At 49.0% G+C, this 19,419-nt stretch overlaps 15 protein-coding genes across 15 annotated transcripts; 7 read left to right on the top strand and 8 right to left on the bottom strand.

Moving 5' to 3' along the window:
* Positions 1-356: 356 nt before the first annotated feature.
* On the top strand, positions 357-936 carry VTP21DRAFT_8304 (uncharacterized protein; the record flags this gene model as incomplete). The annotated part of the gene is made up of 4 exons (XM_069399140.1): positions 357-413; positions 482-504; positions 564-678; positions 763-936. The coding sequence occupies 4 exons, from the start codon at positions 357-359 to the stop codon at positions 934-936; spliced, it is 369 nt and encodes a 122-aa protein (XP_069254586.1).
* A 16-nt stretch (positions 937-952) lies between these two features.
* VTP21DRAFT_8305 (uncharacterized protein) lies at positions 953-1,728 on the bottom strand (the record flags this gene model as incomplete). The annotated part of the gene is made up of 5 exons (XM_069399141.1): positions 953-988; positions 1,056-1,137; positions 1,203-1,330; positions 1,394-1,565; positions 1,625-1,728. The coding sequence occupies 5 exons, from the start codon at positions 1,726-1,728 to the stop codon at positions 953-955; spliced, it is 522 nt and encodes a 173-aa protein (XP_069254587.1).
* A 128-nt stretch (positions 1,729-1,856) lies between these two features.
* VTP21DRAFT_8306 (uncharacterized protein) lies at positions 1,857-3,376 on the top strand (the record flags this gene model as incomplete). Its single annotated transcript, XM_069399142.1, has 6 exons — positions 1,857-2,060; positions 2,132-2,213; positions 2,282-2,463; positions 2,535-2,659; positions 2,732-3,134; positions 3,212-3,376. The coding sequence occupies 6 exons, from the start codon at positions 1,857-1,859 to the stop codon at positions 3,374-3,376; spliced, it is 1,161 nt and encodes a 386-aa protein (XP_069254588.1).
* Positions 3,377-4,042: 666 nt separating this feature from the next.
* Positions 4,043-4,818, bottom strand: VTP21DRAFT_8307 (60S ribosomal protein eL6; the record flags this gene model as incomplete). The annotated part of the gene is made up of 2 exons (XM_069399143.1): positions 4,043-4,288; positions 4,348-4,818. 2 exons carry the CDS (start codon positions 4,816-4,818, stop codon positions 4,043-4,045), a joined length of 717 nt encoding a protein of 238 aa, XP_069254589.1.
* Positions 4,819-5,829: 1,011 nt separating this feature from the next.
* VTP21DRAFT_8308 (uncharacterized protein) lies at positions 5,830-6,937 on the bottom strand (the record flags this gene model as incomplete). The annotated part of the gene is made up of 2 exons (XM_069399144.1): positions 5,830-6,075; positions 6,146-6,937. The coding sequence occupies 2 exons, from the start codon at positions 6,935-6,937 to the stop codon at positions 5,830-5,832; spliced, it is 1,038 nt and encodes a 345-aa protein (XP_069254590.1).
* Positions 6,938-7,183: 246 nt separating this feature from the next.
* VTP21DRAFT_8309 (uncharacterized protein) lies at positions 7,184-7,575 on the bottom strand (the record flags this gene model as incomplete). The annotated part of the gene is made up of 3 exons (XM_069399145.1): positions 7,184-7,286; positions 7,367-7,418; positions 7,512-7,575. The coding sequence occupies 3 exons, from the start codon at positions 7,573-7,575 to the stop codon at positions 7,184-7,186; spliced, it is 219 nt and encodes a 72-aa protein (XP_069254591.1).
* A 1,260-nt stretch (positions 7,576-8,835) lies between these two features.
* Positions 8,836-9,051, bottom strand: VTP21DRAFT_8310 (uncharacterized protein; the record flags this gene model as incomplete). The annotated part of the gene is made up of 1 exon (XM_069399147.1): positions 8,836-9,051. The coding sequence occupies one exon, from the start codon at positions 9,049-9,051 to the stop codon at positions 8,836-8,838; it is 216 nt and encodes a 71-aa protein (XP_069254592.1).
* Positions 9,052-9,109: 58 nt separating this feature from the next.
* VTP21DRAFT_8311 (uncharacterized protein) lies at positions 9,110-9,809 on the bottom strand (the record flags this gene model as incomplete). Its single annotated transcript, XM_069399148.1, has 2 exons — positions 9,110-9,574; positions 9,654-9,809. The coding sequence occupies 2 exons, from the start codon at positions 9,807-9,809 to the stop codon at positions 9,110-9,112; spliced, it is 621 nt and encodes a 206-aa protein (XP_069254593.1).
* Positions 9,810-10,109: 300 nt separating this feature from the next.
* Positions 10,110-10,533, top strand: VTP21DRAFT_8312 (uncharacterized protein; the record flags this gene model as incomplete). The annotated part of the gene is made up of 2 exons (XM_069399149.1): positions 10,110-10,206; positions 10,280-10,533. The coding sequence occupies 2 exons, from the start codon at positions 10,110-10,112 to the stop codon at positions 10,531-10,533; spliced, it is 351 nt and encodes a 116-aa protein (XP_069254594.1).
* Positions 10,534-10,944: 411 nt separating this feature from the next.
* On the bottom strand, positions 10,945-11,850 carry VTP21DRAFT_8313 (uncharacterized protein; the record flags this gene model as incomplete). The annotated part of the gene is made up of 4 exons (XM_069399150.1): positions 10,945-10,997; positions 11,070-11,392; positions 11,456-11,675; positions 11,760-11,850. The coding sequence occupies 4 exons, from the start codon at positions 11,848-11,850 to the stop codon at positions 10,945-10,947; spliced, it is 687 nt and encodes a 228-aa protein (XP_069254595.1).
* Positions 11,851-12,270: 420 nt separating this feature from the next.
* On the top strand, positions 12,271-12,507 carry VTP21DRAFT_8314 (uncharacterized protein; the record flags this gene model as incomplete). Its single annotated transcript, XM_069399151.1, has 1 exon — positions 12,271-12,507. One exon carries the CDS (start codon positions 12,271-12,273, stop codon positions 12,505-12,507), a length of 237 nt encoding a protein of 78 aa, XP_069254596.1.
* A 901-nt stretch (positions 12,508-13,408) lies between these two features.
* VTP21DRAFT_8315 (uncharacterized protein) lies at positions 13,409-13,780 on the top strand (the record flags this gene model as incomplete). The annotated part of the gene is made up of 1 exon (XM_069399152.1): positions 13,409-13,780. One exon carries the CDS (start codon positions 13,409-13,411, stop codon positions 13,778-13,780), a length of 372 nt encoding a protein of 123 aa, XP_069254597.1.
* A 530-nt stretch (positions 13,781-14,310) lies between these two features.
* Positions 14,311-15,157, top strand: VTP21DRAFT_8316 (uncharacterized protein; the record flags this gene model as incomplete). Its single annotated transcript, XM_069399153.1, has 5 exons — positions 14,311-14,405; positions 14,490-14,616; positions 14,690-14,770; positions 14,842-14,957; positions 15,037-15,157. The coding sequence occupies 5 exons, from the start codon at positions 14,311-14,313 to the stop codon at positions 15,155-15,157; spliced, it is 540 nt and encodes a 179-aa protein (XP_069254598.1).
* Positions 15,158-15,412: 255 nt separating this feature from the next.
* On the bottom strand, positions 15,413-16,298 carry VTP21DRAFT_8317 (uncharacterized protein; the record flags this gene model as incomplete). The annotated part of the gene is made up of 4 exons (XM_069399154.1): positions 15,413-15,728; positions 15,798-15,943; positions 16,017-16,156; positions 16,250-16,298. 4 exons carry the CDS (start codon positions 16,296-16,298, stop codon positions 15,413-15,415), a joined length of 651 nt encoding a protein of 216 aa, XP_069254599.1.
* Positions 16,299-16,950: 652 nt separating this feature from the next.
* Positions 16,951-18,931, top strand: VTP21DRAFT_8318 (uncharacterized protein; the record flags this gene model as incomplete). Its single annotated transcript, XM_069399155.1, has 3 exons — positions 16,951-17,375; positions 17,466-17,964; positions 18,050-18,931. The coding sequence occupies 3 exons, from the start codon at positions 16,951-16,953 to the stop codon at positions 18,929-18,931; spliced, it is 1,806 nt and encodes a 601-aa protein (XP_069254600.1).
* Between the last annotated feature and the right edge of the window lie 488 nt (positions 18,932-19,419).

A 19,419-nucleotide genomic window follows, 5' to 3' on the forward strand; every position in this document is an offset into this window, starting at 1 on the left:
CAAATACATATCTCATCTCGCAGAAAAAGTATGAGCAAGTTTTCTGTCAACTATGACCCGCCTTGATCTTATTAAAGACCAATTTTTGACCTTTTATTTTTACTGTCACTCTTTCTCTAATATGATCTAAACCATCAACAATAATAAACGCCTTCAATTGAATACGGGTATAATAAGCAAATATCAATTATATTAACGTAAGAAAATATTCCCTATGTACTGTATTTTAAGGTTTATTAAAAGAACTCCGGCCAATTGCATCATGATAGCTCTAAAGCAATTTAGGATTCTGATTCCTCATCTTAAATTCCCTTTTATTGTCAATGCCAATAGATTAGAATAATAGATCAGGAGCAATGGCGGCAGTAGAGCCTCTTACCATGTTTATTATTATTCGAAGAGATCTGATTAAAGTAAGTCTGTTGTATTTCTCACCGCTGCGAAGCATCTCTATAATTATTTTTGCAATCCATGATGCCAGTCATTAGGATGGAACACTGGAAGGTGACTTTTTTTGTCCTACATTTTGATCCCAAAGACCTAGCATTCAATTTTCTCCTTAGCGTAATCGCACAAGCTTCTCACGCCAGCACCGCTGTCCTCTGGCAGTACAAGGATACCCCCGCCACCCAAGAATATCTCTCCAACCTCGACACTATGCATAAAGTCGTTTTAGAGGTAATTCACCCTCTACCACCCCCTGAACCGGTCTCTTGCTTTGGCTTCTCACTTTAATTCTTCTTTATTTATATCATCATAAAGACAAAAAATCTTGACACGCTCCAGTCAATTGCCTCCTCCCTAGAGCAACTCAACGTGCCGCACAAAGTATGGATTGAGCAGCCCGAGAACTTTGCCACCTGTCTTGCTACTGCACCCATTCACCGGACGCCAGAGCTTAAGGCAGCATTGAAGAAATGCTCACTGTTTAAGTGATAATGGAATAAAGAGGTCATGGCTGCACATCATCGCAGAAGCGTTCGAGATCCTATTTTTTTTTTGGATTGGAATTCGTAAGTGCAAAATAAGGGACAATATAAATGGTGGGGTAGTACTTGAAGACTATGGGAGACTTGGCTAAGTATTGGGTCAGTTGCGTCTGGCTCACATGGGATGGCGCGGAGCTGGGCATCGAGTCTAATGTGTGTATGAGAAGGCTAGCATCGAAAAATAAAAAAAAAGAAAACCAAAAAGAGGCATACTCTTGGAGGGCCGGAAGATAGACCTCTTCACATTTCCTCTCCATCTCTCTAATCTCCTGATCCATTTTCATTTCAGCGTCTTCCAGGGCTTTTAATGCCTGCGCAAGATTTCTTCGTGACGATCCTTCCTATAAAACCTATACCTTAGCTTGTCATACTCATGCTCTGCTTCCAAGACGAAATAAAACAACCTTTTCCATCGGGCGATCATCTTCATTTTCGAACATGTCCTTCTCCTCCTCGTCCTCTTCTTCCTTCGCACCCAGCTCGACCTCAACACGAATGTTTTTCCTGACAGTCTCGCGAATGCGATTGCGTTGGTCCTGGAACTCACGGTAGAGCTCTTTTATTTGTGGGGTATTCCTAAGCTTAAGATTAGCGAAATAGAAAAGGGGGGGGGGTGGAATGCATGTAGTCGATACCTAAATGCTATCGGAAACATACTGACGAAGGACTGTAAGGTGATGTTGTCATGCAGCTCATTTCCTAGCAGGAAGGATAGGAGTAAAGTTTCTTCAGTCGACATCCTGAATCTATGGTTTCAACGCGTTCGAAAGATAAAAGGGAATAATCTGCTTTTATTTCGTGTGGCTGCTAAAATTCGCGTTGAACTGCCCCTATTAATTTTCATTGATCTTTTTCCATCGACGATAAATGGCATTAAAAACCCCCATTTTCCCCCTCTCTCTCCCCACCACCGGAGCCGTCTCATTCTCAGAATTTTACGACGCTGGTGAGGATCATGCCCTTAATCACCTTCTTTCCGATGCAACGACTTCAAGAGGGAAATTACGCATGTGTCTCAAAGAGGCCAAGCGGTCGGGGGAAGAATCCAAAGATGTTGTTGGGATCATCAAGGTACACCTTTCGATTGAGTTGTTTTGTCTGGCATGCAAATAATTGCGCTAATGAGCTTAAGGGATGAGTAGGCCATCGATGAATATCTTCCGCTCATCCTCGGGATCGTCGCGACCGTAGAAAAGAAAACTCTCCAGCAGAAGAAGGAATTAGGTAAGGAGGCTAGCCAAGAGTTTCTCCGCTGTCTGGATTTCTATCCTTACCAACGAATCTGTCTACAGAAACGTCCTGGCGGTGCACCCTCTCTTCTGGAGTCCTGAAACAGAAGCAGCGGGTGTCTTGTAAATCCCTGTATTTTGAACTCACCTTTATATTTCTCACCTACGGATACGCAATGAGGATGTGGGCCCAGGTCCTCTCGGTCCTATCCACTGAAGACAAGGCCGAGGTGCGGTACAACAAGGTAGCCAAAAATTGTCGAGAACGCTAGATAGGGAAAGCAAGTATTCTAATCCAAGGGTATTGGATCCATAGAGTGCAGATCATCTATGTCAAGCGAGCGGAATTTTTGCGCACATTGCCGACACAATATGCCCAAAGTGGTCGCAGACGGGTAAGCCTGCCGACGTGCAAAAGGAGGTTGTCTTTGCGCTTTCAAGGTAAGCAGCCAAGTTACGATTCACCCATTGAAGCCATTTTGACCAACCCGATTTTGCGACGTGCTATACTAGAGTATGCGTAGCAGAAGCGCAAACGATGGCCATCAACAAAGCCCTGTTGCTTCCCCGCACCTCCAATTCCCTGCTTGCCAAGCTCCTGCTCGGAGTAGCAAGCGAGTTCGAGGCCGCCCATTCGCAACTCCAGTCCATCAAATCACAGTACGATATATGCCAAGAGTTTCAACGCTACACCTCGGAGTCCATCCACTTCTATCGAGCGCTGGGCATGAAGTATCTTGCGCTCGACGCGAATGCGGCCCAGAAGATTGGGGCGTCGGTTGGGTTCTCGAGAGAGTCGAAGGCCGTTTTTCACGCTCTGACGAAGAGCAAACTGGGGGTGGTGAGTGGAGCGGCCGCGGTGCAGGAACGCGAGGTAGAGGAGATGCTGGGGGCCTATAAGCGGCAGAATGATACGGTAATGAATCGGAGAGAAAACTAGATGCAGCTCCAGTCCTTCCTGGCATTTTTAACCCCTTTTCTTGCTCATCCCAGGTCGCTTTCCAACCAGTTCCTGAAAAATCTGCCGTGCAAACCCTCATCCCCAGTGGCCGTAGCATCGTCAGTGTAAAAGCATTTGTACCCCCACGGCACTCGTTCGACCCGACCCCAGAAGACGAGAACAAGCCAAGTTATGCTCTCGCAGGGGCCTACTACTAGCGGTTTAGTTGGCATTCCTTTTTGTTCCTCCCGAGTTTTGTACAATGCTGTTTCCCTTGTGTATTCCTATCTGGAGGTGAGCATACCCGGAGTTAGGGCCATAGTGCATCTTGGTGCTCTCGGCATCCATTCCCTCCACTGCAATGCCCACCCTTGGTGAGCTAGGCGGGAGCCGTTTGCAATACCAAATAAACGACATGATTTCAAAGCGAAATATTAGAGTCACAGAGAATGAAAAATGCCACCCCATCATGCTGGGTAGGGTTGACCATACCTATAGAGTCAAAAGCACAACTTTAGCCCATTATTCTCGAGCATGTTCTTGTGGCCATACTCGAGGATATCTTTCAAACTCCCCCCCCCCCCCTTATTTCCTCGGTTGAATCTAGAAAAAATCGTATCTTTCCACCTCTCGTTTCAGCCTCCACTAACTTTGGGAGGATAGAATAGCTAGCTCGCAGACACATGAAAGTGCCTATGGCATGAATGCGAAAATGATATGCAAACAGGCAGCACAAGCTTTTAAAGTATGTGTCCCTGGTAGCATAATGTTTTTTTAGTTGATATTTTATGAGGGGCTACCCTCGGCCATGCAGCACGCAGTAAGTATATATTTTTTTTATTCGAGAAAATAAAAGCGAATTAAAAAACATTCAACCGAATATTTTAGAAGCGCATAAGGTGAGGTGCCTGACCCTTGCTGAGTGAGAAAGATGCCTGCAAGTAGGTGCGGAGGTGGGGCACCTTGTTGATGGCAGAGAGCAGCTCCTTGTCGAGCGCCTTCTGGATGGCGACCTTGGACTCGGCAAGGGGAGCCTTCTTCTTCTCACCCTCGAAGAACTCCTCCTCGGTGGCCTTCTTCTTGGCCTCCTTGGCCTTCTTGAAGTAGGCGTCATCGAGCTGTTCGTCCAGCTACCATGAGAAACAGGGGAGGTAAGTGGAGAGGGGACCTAGGAAGCAACGAAAGAAACACTTGCCTTGATGCCGGAGATGTCGACCTTGGTGGAGGTGGCGATGACATACGCCTGGTTAACACGCCTCAAGGGAACGCCGTTGGCCTTGAAGGGACCGGTCACGAGGAGCAGACCGCTGGGGAGCTGCTTCAAGAACACAACACGCTTGCCACGGAACCGACCCGCCAACAGAATAAGGACGGTACCGGGGGTGATGGTGGAGCGCAATTTGGCGGGGCGCACGGACTTGCGCGACTTCTTGGGGGCGGCAATGTCCTCGGCGGGGTAGAAGCGCGGGGCCTTGTTGAGGGGAACCAGGCGGGAGCCACCATTCTTGTCACCACCAACAGTCACCTTCTTGACGAGCTCAGGAGCAGGTGCGGCGGCGGGAGCGTCCTTCTTCTGGCGCTTGTAGAGACCCTTCTTGGCATAGAGGGCAGAGCGCGAGAGGCGAGGGATGCCGGGAGTCAGAAAGCTATTCCTGGGCATGATTCTACGTAAAAACAAGGAAAAACATGGTTAGATCGATGACTACGAATCTAAATGGTATGTGGATCGATGCTCTCTATGTCCCCCCCGCCCCTGCACCAGTGTTGACTTCCACTTCCAACCCTCTCCCACCCATCCCGTGCTGCATTGCCTTTTCATCAAAAGACGCCAAGGCAAATGCGTCATGGATGCCTAAATAATCTTGGGCTCCTCCCCCATACGGCCAACTCCAAACAAAGGTCATCAATCCATCCATCCACACTATCCTCATCAGATGCAACCCATCCATCCGACTCTCTATCCACAATGCCCATCCCCACCATTAGTTCATGAATAGATACTCACCAAGAGCCTCGATCTTATAGAAGAAAAAGAGGGGAAGAGGAGGAAACCAATACTCCCCCGAGTTCCCTTTGAAAAGTAGGGATGCGAGTCGTCTAAGCCACTGAAACCAGGAAATGTCGCCTGCTGTTAGACCTCCTCTTAAACCTGAGAGTCACTCTCAGCTGATTGGTCAGGGGAAGCATAGCTCTTTTATCGTGAAGAACTAGAGCCCCCGTCATTCATGCTCGGTCCATATGGTTGCAAGAACCAAAACTCTCCCAACGGTTATGTTGGATTTACATTGGATACTCTTTTTTTTTCACGAGCAATGGGAAAATTGACGCTCTCAGTTGCTTTCTAATTCACTGGATATCATAAGGATTTGCTTTATGACACCCGGGCTCGGGTTTGCAATTAGGCCATAAGAGTACCTTTAAAAATTAGCACTATAATGTTTTGCGGATGGAAAGATTCATCTTGCAATTAATGGACTGGGCTAAAAGCTCAATATTAAAGGTACCATGTTACCCATGTTATACAACATTATTTATTCAATATAAAAAAACGAAAATATGATAAAAGATTAGTTGCTTGCAAAAAGGATAGCCCAGCTCAATTTCAGCTCCAATCCCCACGGGTGTTCTTTTCCAATAGACAGCCTTGTCCCGAATAGAAGGCCAAGGCCTTTCACCAGTTCGTATCCTCCACCTTAAGCACGACCTTGCCGATGGCTTTTCCGGCCTCTACGAATTCATGCACTTTCTTCAAGTTCTCAAGATCGAATCGGAAACGCTGGGTGGCCGTGGTCTGGATCTCACCCTTGTCCACCCGGCGGGAAATCTCATCGAGAATTTGCGCTTGAGTCTCAACGTCCACGCCAAATAATGATTTGGTGTACATAACCTCCCATGAGAACGAGACGGACTTCATTGCCTATAAAAAAAAACAGGCAGTCCATTTAACGTCGGAAACACGAAGCAATAAACACCCGCTTCGGGTTTACCCATTTTGCAAGAGAGATAGCGTCGCTAAGGGGCACAATGCTGACAACGTGTCCAAAAGGCTTCACAAGGTCAAACGCTTGCTCGACATAGTGTAGGCCGTCATAGCAGATGAACACATAGTCCACGGCGATCCCGGCCTTCTCGAGTTGGGGGCCGAGAGGCTCGCGATGATTGATAACGTGGGTCGCCCCCCGCGACTTGCAATAGTCGATGGTTTCGGGGCGGGAAGCAGTGGCGACGATGGTGGAGAGATTAAGGACCTTGGAGGCAATACTGATTGCGATGCTGCCAACGCCTCCTGCTCCCGCGATAATCAGAATGGATTTCGGATTCTTCTGGGCGGAGGTGGCGACGGGGATGTGCATTCTTTCGACCATGACCTCCCACGCGGTCAAAGAGGTGAGAGGAAGGGCGGCCGCATCCTCCCAGCTCAACGATTTTGGCTTGTGGCCGGTGATGCGCTCGTCCACCAGCGTGTATTCTGCGTTGGTACCAGGCCGGGCAATCGAGCCGGCAAAGAACACTTCATCCCCAATCTTGAAGCGCGTCACCTTCTCCCCCACCGCCTCCACCGTGCCCGTCGCATCCCATCCGAGAATGATGGTCTCGTCGGTGACGCCCAACGCTTCAGGCGCGTTCCGCACCTTAATGTCCACTGGATTGACCGAGACGGCCTTAATCTTCACGACGAGGTCATGCCCGGTGGCGTTTGGCTTCGGGACCTCGACGACCTTGAGCACAGACGAAGGGCCTTTCTCCGTCTGAGCAATGGCTTTCATCAATTGTGTCATTATTTTTCGAGAGAGAGTTTGGGAGCGAGAAAGAGAGAGTCTAAAAAATGAGCAAGTTGAAAGGAGTTCACACGCCGTCTTAGTTCACGTTGATTTATATCCACTCAGACCTAGTCTATGGAATCATCATTTTTTTACTTCTAATTCCAATTTCAGTACCAGGGATCCATCCCGGTCTTACCTGCAGCTGTTTAATTCAGGGAGTTTGGAATGATACCCACTGCTTCTGCCTCTCCTGCACCCTATTTAAATGGTTTTAGAAGGGAAGGATGAAGAAGCGGACGACAAGCGGAGCTGACTCCGGCCGATAGATAATTGGCCTCCGCTTGCGACAATGACGGTTGATATCCTAGTTCATTAATAAGCTTGCTTGAAATTATGGTGTCTCTTTTCTAATTCCCGCCGGTGGCACACTATTTCTAAGCATACCTCAGTCGATGACGTGCTCCATTTCCATGATTTCGTGTGCCCTTCCAAGATTCTAGAGCGTGGATTGAGAAATTGCATTGAGGGAAGGGGATAGTTTAAGGCTGGCCCAGATTCACCCGATAGGAAATTCTACCGAAGAACTGACCATGCATCTTACGACCACCTCCAGTGATCAGTGCAGGAATTCTCCAACTCACCCGAACCTTCATTTGGGCACACGTGTATACTATTTACCTTTTAGTCGATTTACAGTAGAATTCTCGAGGAAGATGGGAACCAAGGGCGATTTGGCCTCTGCCGTCTCCGTCTTGACATCTTATCAAGCCAGTGTGATCTATTACAATAGCACTTCCAAGATAAGGGAAAGGAGCCTCGAAATTTCTTTTCTTTTTTAAGGTGGACACACGCTAATTATGGATGTGGGTCATCCTGCCTCTTTGTCCTTAACTATGGCTTCAAGAAGTGCGCCAACTCTCTTAACGAGTCTTTTTTATCATGTTTTGGAGAGGTTGCCAGGTGCCGAGATAAGATCCACGACAACCCCATGGGTTGTGGGTCCAATTAAGTGGAGACACAAGGAGGGGAATGAGAAAGGTTCGCGGGAGGAGCAAAGTAACCAGGCGATATTGGCATCAGTGAGCTCGCGCAGGCGGATGTGAAATCGCCTGGTACAACCTTAAACAAGTATACCTTCACCTCTACAACGCAGGTCGCTTGAGTGATTGCATTGAGCACAGTAGTCCTAGGATGAATGAGTAGCTGCGTCCTTTGCCACTTCTATCCGAATCCAATCTGTCACATGGAATAGGGACCTGAGCCTAATTGGCTGGGAAACAGAAAGACGTGGTTGCTAAGCCATCGCCTCCCCGCCACCCTGGAAACCTTTTCACCGTGGAAACTCCATGCAGGCTGGCCTAAAATAAACGCGGGCGGCGGTGAGGATGGGGGTGGCCCTGGAGACAACTTTCTTTGAAGAAGGTTCCCACCGGATGCAGAGTCATCCATCGGCTCCCTGCCCCAATCGAGCCCATCCACTCAAATTTGGCTTTCCCCACGCTCAGGCCCTCTTCGTAAGGGCCAATCTTGGGTGTTAAGGCCACATGCGCCCGCCCGCCGTGCAGTAGAATATCAAAGCTCCTGCCATACTGGTACGGATACAAGGCACACGCCTCCCCCCCTTTCCCCTCTTGACAACCTCTCCTCGCATCCCACCACGTGGCAGCTGCAGCATGCCATTGAAGGGTACAGCACAGGTTGTCTAATTCGGAGGGCGCCGAACGAGGGTGTCCACACGTCGCTGTATTGAATGAAGAAGGGATTTTGTTTGGTTTACTCGGCCATCACCATAGTACAGCGGAACTGCTTAATCCTCACCTCTCCCTTTTCCAGGCTCAAAGTCATGTGCTTGAACTGATTTATTACAAAAAGAATATGAAATGGGTTGACACCATGCGTTGAAATCAAAGAAACTAGAAATATTTTCTCTTCAAAAGACAAAAGCCAAGGAAAATAGTATGTAGATAGAGGCAATGCGTGCGATAAAAGAAAGAAAGAGTGGAGGATGTTGATGAAAGAAACAAAATAAGAAGGAAGGAAGGAGAGACAGGATGGAAGGAAGAATGAGAGACAGAGAAAACAAGTGAAATAATGTATATACAAAACAGTAGAAAAACGAGCGCCGCCATAGCGAATGTAAGTACAACAGAGCAGAGCAATACAAAATACACCAGGGTGATATAAATATTAAAAGTGACATTTTGATCCAAAGAAGCAGTAGACTCCTATCAGCGAGAGCACATGCAGCAGTAGTAGCCAGGGCTGGTATTGTCGTGCATGGCGCACGCTCTCCCTTAGCCGCCTGGCTCTATGGCACTCCCCCCTCAGCAGCCAGTCCCAAGCCTTCTCCTCGCCAGGCAGCGACTGCTCGTCATGCTCCTCGTCCAGCACATCCGATATCGCCAGGTCGCCCTCGCTGCTATCGAAAATGCCCTCGTCGACCTCGCCGCCCTCCGCATACTCGTCCTCCTCGGCGTCGTAGTCGTCATCGTCCTCGTCGTCACGCGAGGACGACAATGAAATGGCGTCGCCGTGATTGAGGGTTCGGAAGTCCACCTCCAAGAAGGTGCTGGTTAGGAAGGTAGCAGGAACAGCCGACTCCGCCTGCAGAGCATGGACGTCGCAGGGCCATAGGGAATGCCCATTTGACATCTAGCAAAAGAGCATGTCAACCAGGACGGGTCAGCGTTAGCCGAAGAATGGGTTTCGGGCCGGGAATTGAGCCACTTACCAGGATGATGAAACCAATGAGCCCCGCCGTCATGAGGGAGAGGAAGACGCATCCGGCCAGCAGCCAGACCCTGGTCGAAGGGGGTCTATGGATGCTCACGATTTTTGGATTTTCGGGAAGAGATTCGAGATCGAGTTTGAAGTGCACCACCTTCATCACGTTGTAAGGGTCGAGGGGGAGGGAAAGGAGAATGAATGGGTTTATAGAGGATGGTAAACAGAGCGACGGAGCAAGCCGATAGAAGAATAGAAGAAGAGGGGTTGCAAGTCAGAAAGTAGCACGCAGGTGAGATTTTTCCAGTTCTAGCAAAAAAGATTGTGTGACGGAAACTCAATAATACATAGAGTCGACTGGCGGGATCACTTGAAAAAGAAAACATCATAAAATTCTTTCAGCAAAAATGATCAACACAGCTGGGGCTAGGGGCTTGGCCCCCCCCTTACAAGGATAAACGTTATGGAGTGGGGAGGGGGGGGAATTGGGGAGGGGCAAGGAGATCGCCTTGCCCCATTTGAGGATAACTGCTTCCTCGCCTTTGCCGGCGATGGGGCCGGTGTATCCACTCCAGCGGCCTTGTTCCTCCCATTGCGTCCTAGCCATTCTAGGTTTATTGCCCGACCCATTAGGTTTAGGCTTGCCATCAAGCTCCTCTTCCAGCCATAGCGGGCGGGGATGCTCTATCTCAGCGCGGCTGCATTGCCTCTCCTCCGCGATGGCGGCCAGCCCCGTGCGGGGGCCTCAGGGGAAGCGGGCAAGGCTCGCCAAGCATGCAGGCTGCCAGCCCTCACCGGGCGGAAGCACTGCTCGATTGCGGAAGCCAGGCGGCGGTCTGTCGGTTAGGGTTCCAACAGAGGCCCAACCACTTGTGCATGCAGCCTGATTGGCGGCGCTCCAGTCAAGAGGAGTGCCAAGCAAAATATCACGTAAAATAAAATTAACCATAAATATGCGACTGTGGCCAGTGAGCAGTAAAAATAGATCACATCGGCTAAGGAAGCCAAGAGCGCACTAAGCCCCCCATTTCATACTCCACATTTCCGGGTAGATTCCAAATGGAATCTTCATCTCAGAAGCGCATTGGATATGAGCTGGCCTTCCAGCATAAATTGCAGGCTAAAAATGAGGAGGACGTGGCTTGGCTGTCCCCCCCTCTCCCTTCTGTTTTTCTTCTGCTTTCCTTCTTCTCCCATTATTAATTCTCCAGATAAAGCAATATTAAACTAGCTTATTACAAACACAACCATCGCTGAAACTTTGCATATACAAAAACAGTCAAAGACACTGAAAGCTTTCAGCGGCTTAGCTTCACGGGCGAGGGTTCGGATGGGATGGTGTACCACTTCTCTAACGGCAACAAGTCAAAGGGATTAGCTAAGAAATGCACAACGCTCATCAGCGGTCGCAGCAGGTCCTTACCCTCTGTTCCAACATTAATGGCACTCGGCCGCACCAGCGCAACCACGTCCACCTCTCTCAGCGCCGCGCGATAGTCCGCACACACCACGGGCGCGGCCAAGATCATCCTCCCCTGCCACCCGGCGTTTCGGATCAGGGAAAACGCAGCGCGCACGGTCTGACCCGAACGAACCCCGTTGTCCACCAGAAGCAGAGTCTTGGAGGGAGCAAGGGGGGAGGCGGAGGGGGCCACATGAGCGTGGTAGCTCGCGTAGAGTTCCCGAAGTTTGACCCGGCCCTGCTCGATGTGGGCGTGGAGCTGGTCGGGCGTGAGCCCGATCCCTCTATCAAGAAGTTAAGCGTTATAAAGGGGGTCTAGGGACGGGATGGTAAAGATGAGGGATCACTTTATAATCTCTTCCTTCAATGTCACCACTTCCTCCCTGGCCAGCACCGAGGATTCCCCGAGTGCCCCGCCAATCACCCTCCCAATAGCGCCCACGGTAAAACTTGAGCCATTCACCACGGTGGAAAAGGGATGGAGCAGTAATAGATTGAGCGGGAGGTTGAGCTCGGCGGCTATCGTGGCGGCAAGCGTAAGCGCATTCCGATTGAGGCACAGAACGGCTATAGTATTGCACAATCCCCTTTAGCTCCATTGCAAGGGAGGGAGGGGGCAAGCTTTGAAGAGTAATGAGCAAGCTCACGAACCTGTGCTCTCTCGGTTTTTGTAGTACGAGAGCATGCGCGATAGCATGCGACCCGCTTCTTCCTGAGACTTGAAACAAGGGTAGCGAGACATGGCGTTTGGTTCAAAGAAGAGGATGAGTGCAAATGATCTCTGTTGCTTTTTAGTGTTTTCTTCCAGCGCGTTATCTCTCCACTCACGAGAAGGTTTTGGGGAGAGTGGGAACGTGAGGATTTTTTTTTTTCACGCCCCGCACATGACAATCATAAGCTTATTTCCTTCCTTCCCCTCTCCCCCTGATCCTTATCAGTATTCTAAATGCAGCTTTTGCAGTGACGAGATCATCCAGGTGCATTGCGTCGAGAAAAAGATGTTCTTTTCTTCTATTGTTTTTTCGAGGCCCCCCTTCCCCCTCCCATGCGCTTGCGCTTGATGGGATCCCACTGGGTCATGTGCTGCTCAAGCAGCCGCGAAACGAGATGGAGCGCCTAGGCTTGGTTGTTTTTCGATCCAAAACCCGTTCTCCTTACCGGAATGCTGGTTCTCCCGTGTTACCCTCCATCCCAGGACAAGCCACGCTGGACGGGCTCCAAGGGAGAAAGGAAGGCGATGCCGAAATATCAAACCCTGCTTTGCTATTTCGCCCTGAATTGTAAATTGATCCGAGTCAAATCGGCTACAAATGGAAATTCAAATATCATCTCCGCGGAGGAAGAATATCAAGGGCTCGGAGCTTGGCCACATTTACCCAAGGTTATCTCCATCTATTAAAAGTCTATCTACATGTGGTTTGATTGAATCTCCTGCAGAAGCTTATCTCACCCTCTCCCCTTTTAAACCCCTGCTGCTCGAGAAACTTGTCCTACCCCATTTCGTCTTACAACTAAGCTGGACTTGGCATTCACACTTCGGTTTGCTCCTGTGTTGGAATGAAAGTAGAAGAACACGCCTCAGCAATCCTTTCTCCCCTAACCTCTCCGTGTTAGATTGCAGTAACTACTGCATGCACGCTCCGTAGGCTACCAGGGGGAGCCCGACTCTGGGAGAATCGCCCACCCTATGCTCGCCTCTTCGCATCCGCTTTCAATTACGTAAACTCGCAGTGCCGACCCATTATTTTTGGAGGATTCTTGTTTCGACGGCAGATGGTCGGTTAATGCACTGGGTTGCCCAGCTTGCGGCGATTAATCTCTGGCAAATATTAGAAAGAGGAGAGGATGACGGGGGAGGGGAGGGGCATCCGACCCCTCGTTGGATAACGAGGGTGGCTCTATTGTAAATAGGGCATCTTAGAAAACGAAAGATTCATGCACGGACTGCATTTGCTTAACTTGGGCTTACATTCTTTCCAATTCCTGACCGGATTTCAGACGATTTATTCAGTTTCTATTAAAAATGTTCTAAACATGGATTTCAACCCTTCCCGGATCAGCCTAATTCGAAGAGGAAGGGAGGAAGGTTCCCAGGGTCAATTTGCAATCAAAAGAAAATCTCCTATTCTCCTGTTAGCTTGGGGTTGGATACCTATTTTCTATTGGTATTTTTCTCGTCCCGCTGTCCCAGCTTATAAAAGACATAGGGTTGGGCCACAGAGAAGATACTGTTTTTTTTATTATCTTCCTCACGCTCAACTCTGACTATTTCGCGCAAAGAAACACGAACAAAGACCGTCATGCAGTTCCAACTTCTTCTTCTCCTTCTTGCCACTTTTGTTCTGGTGAATGCCGCGGCGAAACGCGATATCACGGAGACCCAGGACTGTATCAAAGCCTGCCTTGATGTAAGTAATGCAGCTGAGTGCGAGGAGCAATGCATTCTTGCCGCCCAGGGATTAGGAGGTGATGACGATGCAGATGAGGGTGATGACGAGGACGACGAGGACGACGAAGTCAATGCTAATGAGGACGAGGGCAGCGACGAGGGCGACGACGAGGGCGACGAGGAAGATGACAATAGTGGTGATGATGCCGAAGATTCCGAAGTCAAAGCCAACGAGGAGGAAGAGGAGGAGGGTGAGGAGGATGACAAGGAAGATGACAACTAACGTTGGTTCGAAGGAGATAAGCAACCACTGTAATATACTGACCTCGGGGTGAAATGGCGCCTGTATTATTATAATTTCCCAATAAATCCTTGCCTAAAAAAACAAAATAATCGTATTGCTTTCTTATATCGCTTACCAGCGAGACCTACTTATGGTGAGTCAAACGAGAAGCACTTAATGTTGAATGGGGAAGGGAGGTTCTACCAAAAGCGATATTTCTGCCCTCACACCAACCTGCAATTATTTTTATTCCTGTCATGTAGCAGAAGCTATGGATTGCTGAGAGCTTGGATAAAGAATATTTGACATGGAGGAGGGCGTGCCGATAATCAATGGAAGTTGCAGTTTGTCTCCTTGGTGGCCAAGAGAAGAATGGTTTCCTATAATTGAATGGAATCATATACTCCTTAGTAATAATCTCATTCTACTTTAATGGAAAATGAAATTTGGGAATGGTTGATGAAAAACCGGATAAGAGTGACTGCCAAAAGGGCTTCTCGATTTATCCATACCGTTCCAAAAAAACTAGAATGACAGAACCGCCCACTTCGCAGAGCACGAGCACTACCTCAAAGTACAACCTGAATCGTCTCTATATAGGAAATCTCGACCCCTCCGTAGATGAGTAGGTGTTTCTTTCCCATTATCTCACTTTTCTTCCGTAGTTTTATGAATTTATCTTCATTGGCCTTTTTTTATTTTTCCTAAGATTCACAATCGTCAAACTCTTCCAGCCATTTGGCAAAATCACCCTCCTCGATTTTCTCTTCCACAACCAGGGTATTAAACGAGGGCAGTCGCGAGGCTATTGTTTTATAGAGTATAGTAAGAGAGAGGTAAGGTGTTTATTGTTTCCATTCCATGCTCATGCAGCTGCATTGGTTGATCGGAATGCGAATCTTATATCAGGAGGCGCTCCAGGCGATTCAAACGATGAATCAGAAAACAGTCAGAGGCAGAAATATTGTGGTCTCCTATGCTCATTCGGCGGTAGGCTATCGACCCAAGCTTTACTTTTACTCATTCTACTCTGAAGCAGTGTGGTAACATGTCCTGAATAGGCGATCCAAAACTCGGAATCCAACAAGAGCAAGAAGTATATCGCACCGAGTACCGCCCAATACAAGCGCCCTACCACCTTCTCGCTGCTGCGGAACCAAAATATGATCAACGCAAGGTAAGCGTCCACCTCTCCCCATCGTGGATTAGAAGAATCGTGCAGGGCTGACTTTTCTCATGCTTCTCTTGGATTGCAGTAGCACCGAGGCGAAGATCAAGGCCTTAGAGCGAAAACTCAACCAGCTCCAGAAAACTTCTGGAGAAAAAGGCCACCAGGGCGAGAATTCGGGGTCATCTAAACCTCCAAAGCCATCCTAATAGCTTATTGCTCCTATAGATACCACATGCTCACTCTATTTGCTTTAGATATCTGCGTCCCCCAATTTTGCATACTCTCTCCATTCCAACCCCCCTTCTCTCCCGCTTGACCCTTTTGTATATTGACTCTAAACTATCAGTTTCTTTCCTTTTTACATTATTTCTTTTATTTTTTTATTTTTGTAATAGAAAATGTTTAAAATAAACAAAGAGGAAAAAATAAAGTCACCATCTATCTAAGCAGGCCAATTGGTTTTAGCGATATGGGTGATCTGCCTGCAGGTTCCTCGCCAGCTCCACCTCCCACTTGTCACCATTAGCAAGCAATTTTTCCTTGTTGTAGAGCAGCTCTTCGCGTGTTTCGGTCGAGTACTCGAAATTCTGGCTTTCAACAATAGCATCCACGGGGCAAGCCTCCTGGCAGAATCCGCAGTAAATGCACTTGGTCATATCAATATCGTAGCGCGTTGTACGACGACTGCCGTCCTCACGGGGTTCGGCCTCAATGGTGATGGCCTGGGCAGGGCAAATAGCCTCGCAGAGTTTGCAGGCGATGCATCGTTCTTCGCCACTACGAGCAAGTTTCCACAAGGTAAGATGTGAAGCAAGGAAATGCTAAAAAAAAGGGTCTTCCACTCACGATGGGTAACGGCGGAGGGCATGTTCACCACGGAACCGCGGGGAAATTGGACTCTTTTCGAAGGGGTACAGGAGCGTGTAAGGGGGGCGGAAGAAATTCTCGAAAATCACCCACATGCCACGGAACAACTCGGTCAAAAGCAGTATCTATGCAAAATAGAATGCTCATCATCGAACCCATAGCTTAGGACGGTTTCGAGGGGTCGTCTGTTTAGATTACCTGTGCGCCTTTATCGATGGCACTAGGGCCCTTGCTATAATCGACAAACTTGGCATCATTGGTGGGGGCGGCACAAGCATGCTGCGTGGCGTGGAACCGGGCGACTTGAACGCCGATGGGGGCCAACAGACGCCTCTGATCTATAGCATTCAGGGAAATGGCCGTGATTATTTAGTGATGTCCAATCAAGACCCAAAAAATCGAGCAAAGAACTAGAGAGCGCGGGTACTCACTCGGTACTGCAGGTCTAAGTGATTTTGGCAGACGAGTGAAGAGACTCATGTTGCCCAACAATGGAATGTTTGAGGATGATAATTCTCTCGCACGAGGGCATCCAACAAAGGTGCTCGTTTTCTCGCCTATCCACCCCCCTGTTACTGACGTCAATCAAGCAGTCACGCATGTTTACAGTCGACGACTCTCTATTGGCCATTTAACCGCAAGCGGACAGAAAAAGACGACTCTGGTCCGATTTCCGTCATTGCGGTTACCATTGCATTGCATCTTTGGCTTAGACCGCTTGAATTTTCGATCTCATAGATTGGTTCCTCGAAGGTGCTCTATGTGCTTTTGAAGTGGTTTGCTATTTGATTTGAAACCGAGGTAGGCTTTAATTTTGGTGTGGATTCTCCTGACCTTTTTGAATGGGCCGTATTGATGATGGATTTGGAAGCAGTGATGGGGGATTGGAGTGGGAGATCTTACTAGCAGCCATTCGCTTTGTATCATTGCCTAACCTCAATCCTTATGTTCCACTTTCTCACCTGCTTTAGGGCAAGATTCGCTTAATTGATTTCCAGCTCTAACTCTAAATTTCGTTGAGCTTTGCCAGACTCCAAATTCCCTTGGACCCCCTTCTCCCATCGCCTTTCATCCAGAAGAAACCGCACCTTTTTTTCCCCCTTGGAAACACAATACGGCGGCTGTAACGGGAATGACGTTGGAGGATGAATATGCTGCGGCACTGCTTGCCGAGAAATTCACCGCCGCACCGCCTCCCTTGACCACCGCTTCGCACCATCAACCACGGACTCACATTCATACCATTGTTCAGAATCCGCACACGCTACCGCAGGTCGTCCCTATGGACAATGGCCCTGTGCAAGCCTATGCGAAGCTGGAAGGAGAGAGTTTTGCCTACTATATACGAACGCTACAGATCAATCTCGGCCGGAAGACAACCAACAACGATCAGGTGGACATCCATTTGGGAAGCTCCAAAGCAATCTCGCGGCAGCACGCGAGGCTCTTTTACAATTTCACTGCCCAGCGATTTGAGCTGATGGTGTTCGGAAAGAATGGGGCATTTGTTAACGAGCAATTTGTAGAAAAGGGGATCACCGTGCCACTCGAGAACGAGTAAGTGCTTCTTGTCTTTTTTTTTATTGTATATTCTGGATCTGCCAACTTGTGAATCGCAATACTAATGCGGCCCCGCCCACTTGTAAGGACCAAGATTCAGATCGGCGAGGTCTCATTTTTGTTTCTTCTGCCCCAAATGGCTTCTCAAGACGACTCGGCCGATGCCGGCACACCGCTATACGAGGCCGCCTCTGCCTCCCCGCTCAACGATTCAACCCAGCATTCCACACCTCACCTTAAATCTGAACCGCTTGAATCTGCATCTGCACCCATTGCATCCAATGTTCAACCGCAAACCCCGTCTGCACCCTCAACCCCCGCACTGGCCACCCCTCCTCGACCAGCACCCCCCTCCACCGCCTCATCCACGGCCACCCCCGCCACGACCAAGCTTCCGGCTTCCACCCCAGGTGCGACCCCCTCCGGAGACTACTCGTCCACAGATACAAAGCCACCCTTCTCGTATTCATCCCTGATCGCGCAAGCAATCAACTCGACGCCCGAAAAGAAGATTACCCTGAATGGAATCTACACTTTTATATCCACGCATTATCCCTATTACCAAATGACAAGCTCAGGATGGCAGGTAATTTGGCCTATAGGATGCCCGAACAAAGTTGGTTCGGCTGCTGAACACACATGCTCAACTCTCTTTTCCCGTTCCTTGATAGAATTCGGTGCGCCATAATCTTTCCCTTAACAAGGCCTTCATCAAGGTTCCCCGAGGCGATCATGAGCCAGGGAAAGGCGCCTTCTGGGCCATCCACGACGACTACAAAGACCAGTTCGAGGGTGGCGTGTACAAGCGTAGCCGTCGGTCCGTGCACAAGGGTTCTTCCACCGGCAACGGTGCTAGCGCAGGCGGGGTCGCGGGAGCAAGCGGTGGCTCAAAAATTAAAAGCAATAGCGGCAGTCCTTATGCCCCCGAGCAGAAGTTACCCAATGTATCCTCTGGTTTGGGGCAGGGGACACCGACCCCGGCGGGGAAGGCCGGCGGGGTGAATGGGGGGAGTGCTGGTGGGGGTGGAGTGAAGACGGCGATTGCGCCAGCAATAACGGCCCGTCCGGCAACCACCCAGGGAACCCCCAACAAACCTTCCGTATCGAATGCGACTTCTGCCAATGCGCGCGTGGCCAATGGAGGTGGCATGAAACCTTCGCTGGGCAACTCGGCTGGCTTCTCCAACGCCAATACATCCGCCTCTACTCAGGCTGCATCCATTCTCTCCACCACTGCAACATTACAGGCTGCGCTCTCAGGTTTGTCGCCCGGTGCGACGGAGTTGCTGGCCTCAAAACTGAGTGCTCCCGCCGCAGCCGCTTTTGCTGAATTGTTACGAGCTGCCCCACAGCATCAACAGGCCCAACTACAGGCACTTGCACAATTGGCGCAACAACACCAGCAACAGCAGCAGCAGCAACAGCAACAGCCACCGCCACAACCACCACAACAACAACAACAGCAGCAGCAGCAGCAGCAGCAGCAGCAACAGCAGAAGCAGGTTCAACCCTCCAAGGAGCAGAACAGTGTTCCAAAGGTACCACAAGGATAATAAACTTGCGTGAACGATACAATATGATTTTTCACCCTGTTTTTATTGTCTCTTTTTTTTTCATTTTTTATATTATTTTTTTATTTCACTCTGTTTATTTGGTACCCTCCCTCTTTCCCCTATCCTCCCCTTTCTCCATCCCCGCTATTGTATAAATGAGCTCAAGAGGAATGAACCCATTGTGCCTTTGCTATTCTTGAAGTCCTTCCCCCCTTTCCATTTTTATCCGCTTTTATCTCTTTGACGTTTATTAAAATGTACACTTGTATTTAGTCCACCCTTTCTCTCTCTACCTTACCTTTTTATTTTCTCCTTTTCTTTTTCGTAATGTGCCTTTTTGTGTTGTTCCACTCTTATATATCTGTTTCTTATGCTTTTTTTTCCCAGAAGGATGACTTATGATTTAGTTCGCAGGGGTGGCTGTCTCCTCCCTAGTTTCCCTCTCTCCCCCCTTCCCCTCCCCCCTTGAATCCAATATTAAGTCTAAT

This window comes from Calcarisporiella thermophila (assembly GCF_041956535.1).
Source record: "Calcarisporiella thermophila strain CBS 279.70 unplaced genomic scaffold VTP21scaffold_4, whole genome shotgun sequence".
Classification (NCBI taxonomy): Eukaryota; Fungi; Calcarisporiellomycota; class Calcarisporiellomycetes; order Calcarisporiellales; family Calcarisporiellaceae; genus Calcarisporiella; species Calcarisporiella thermophila.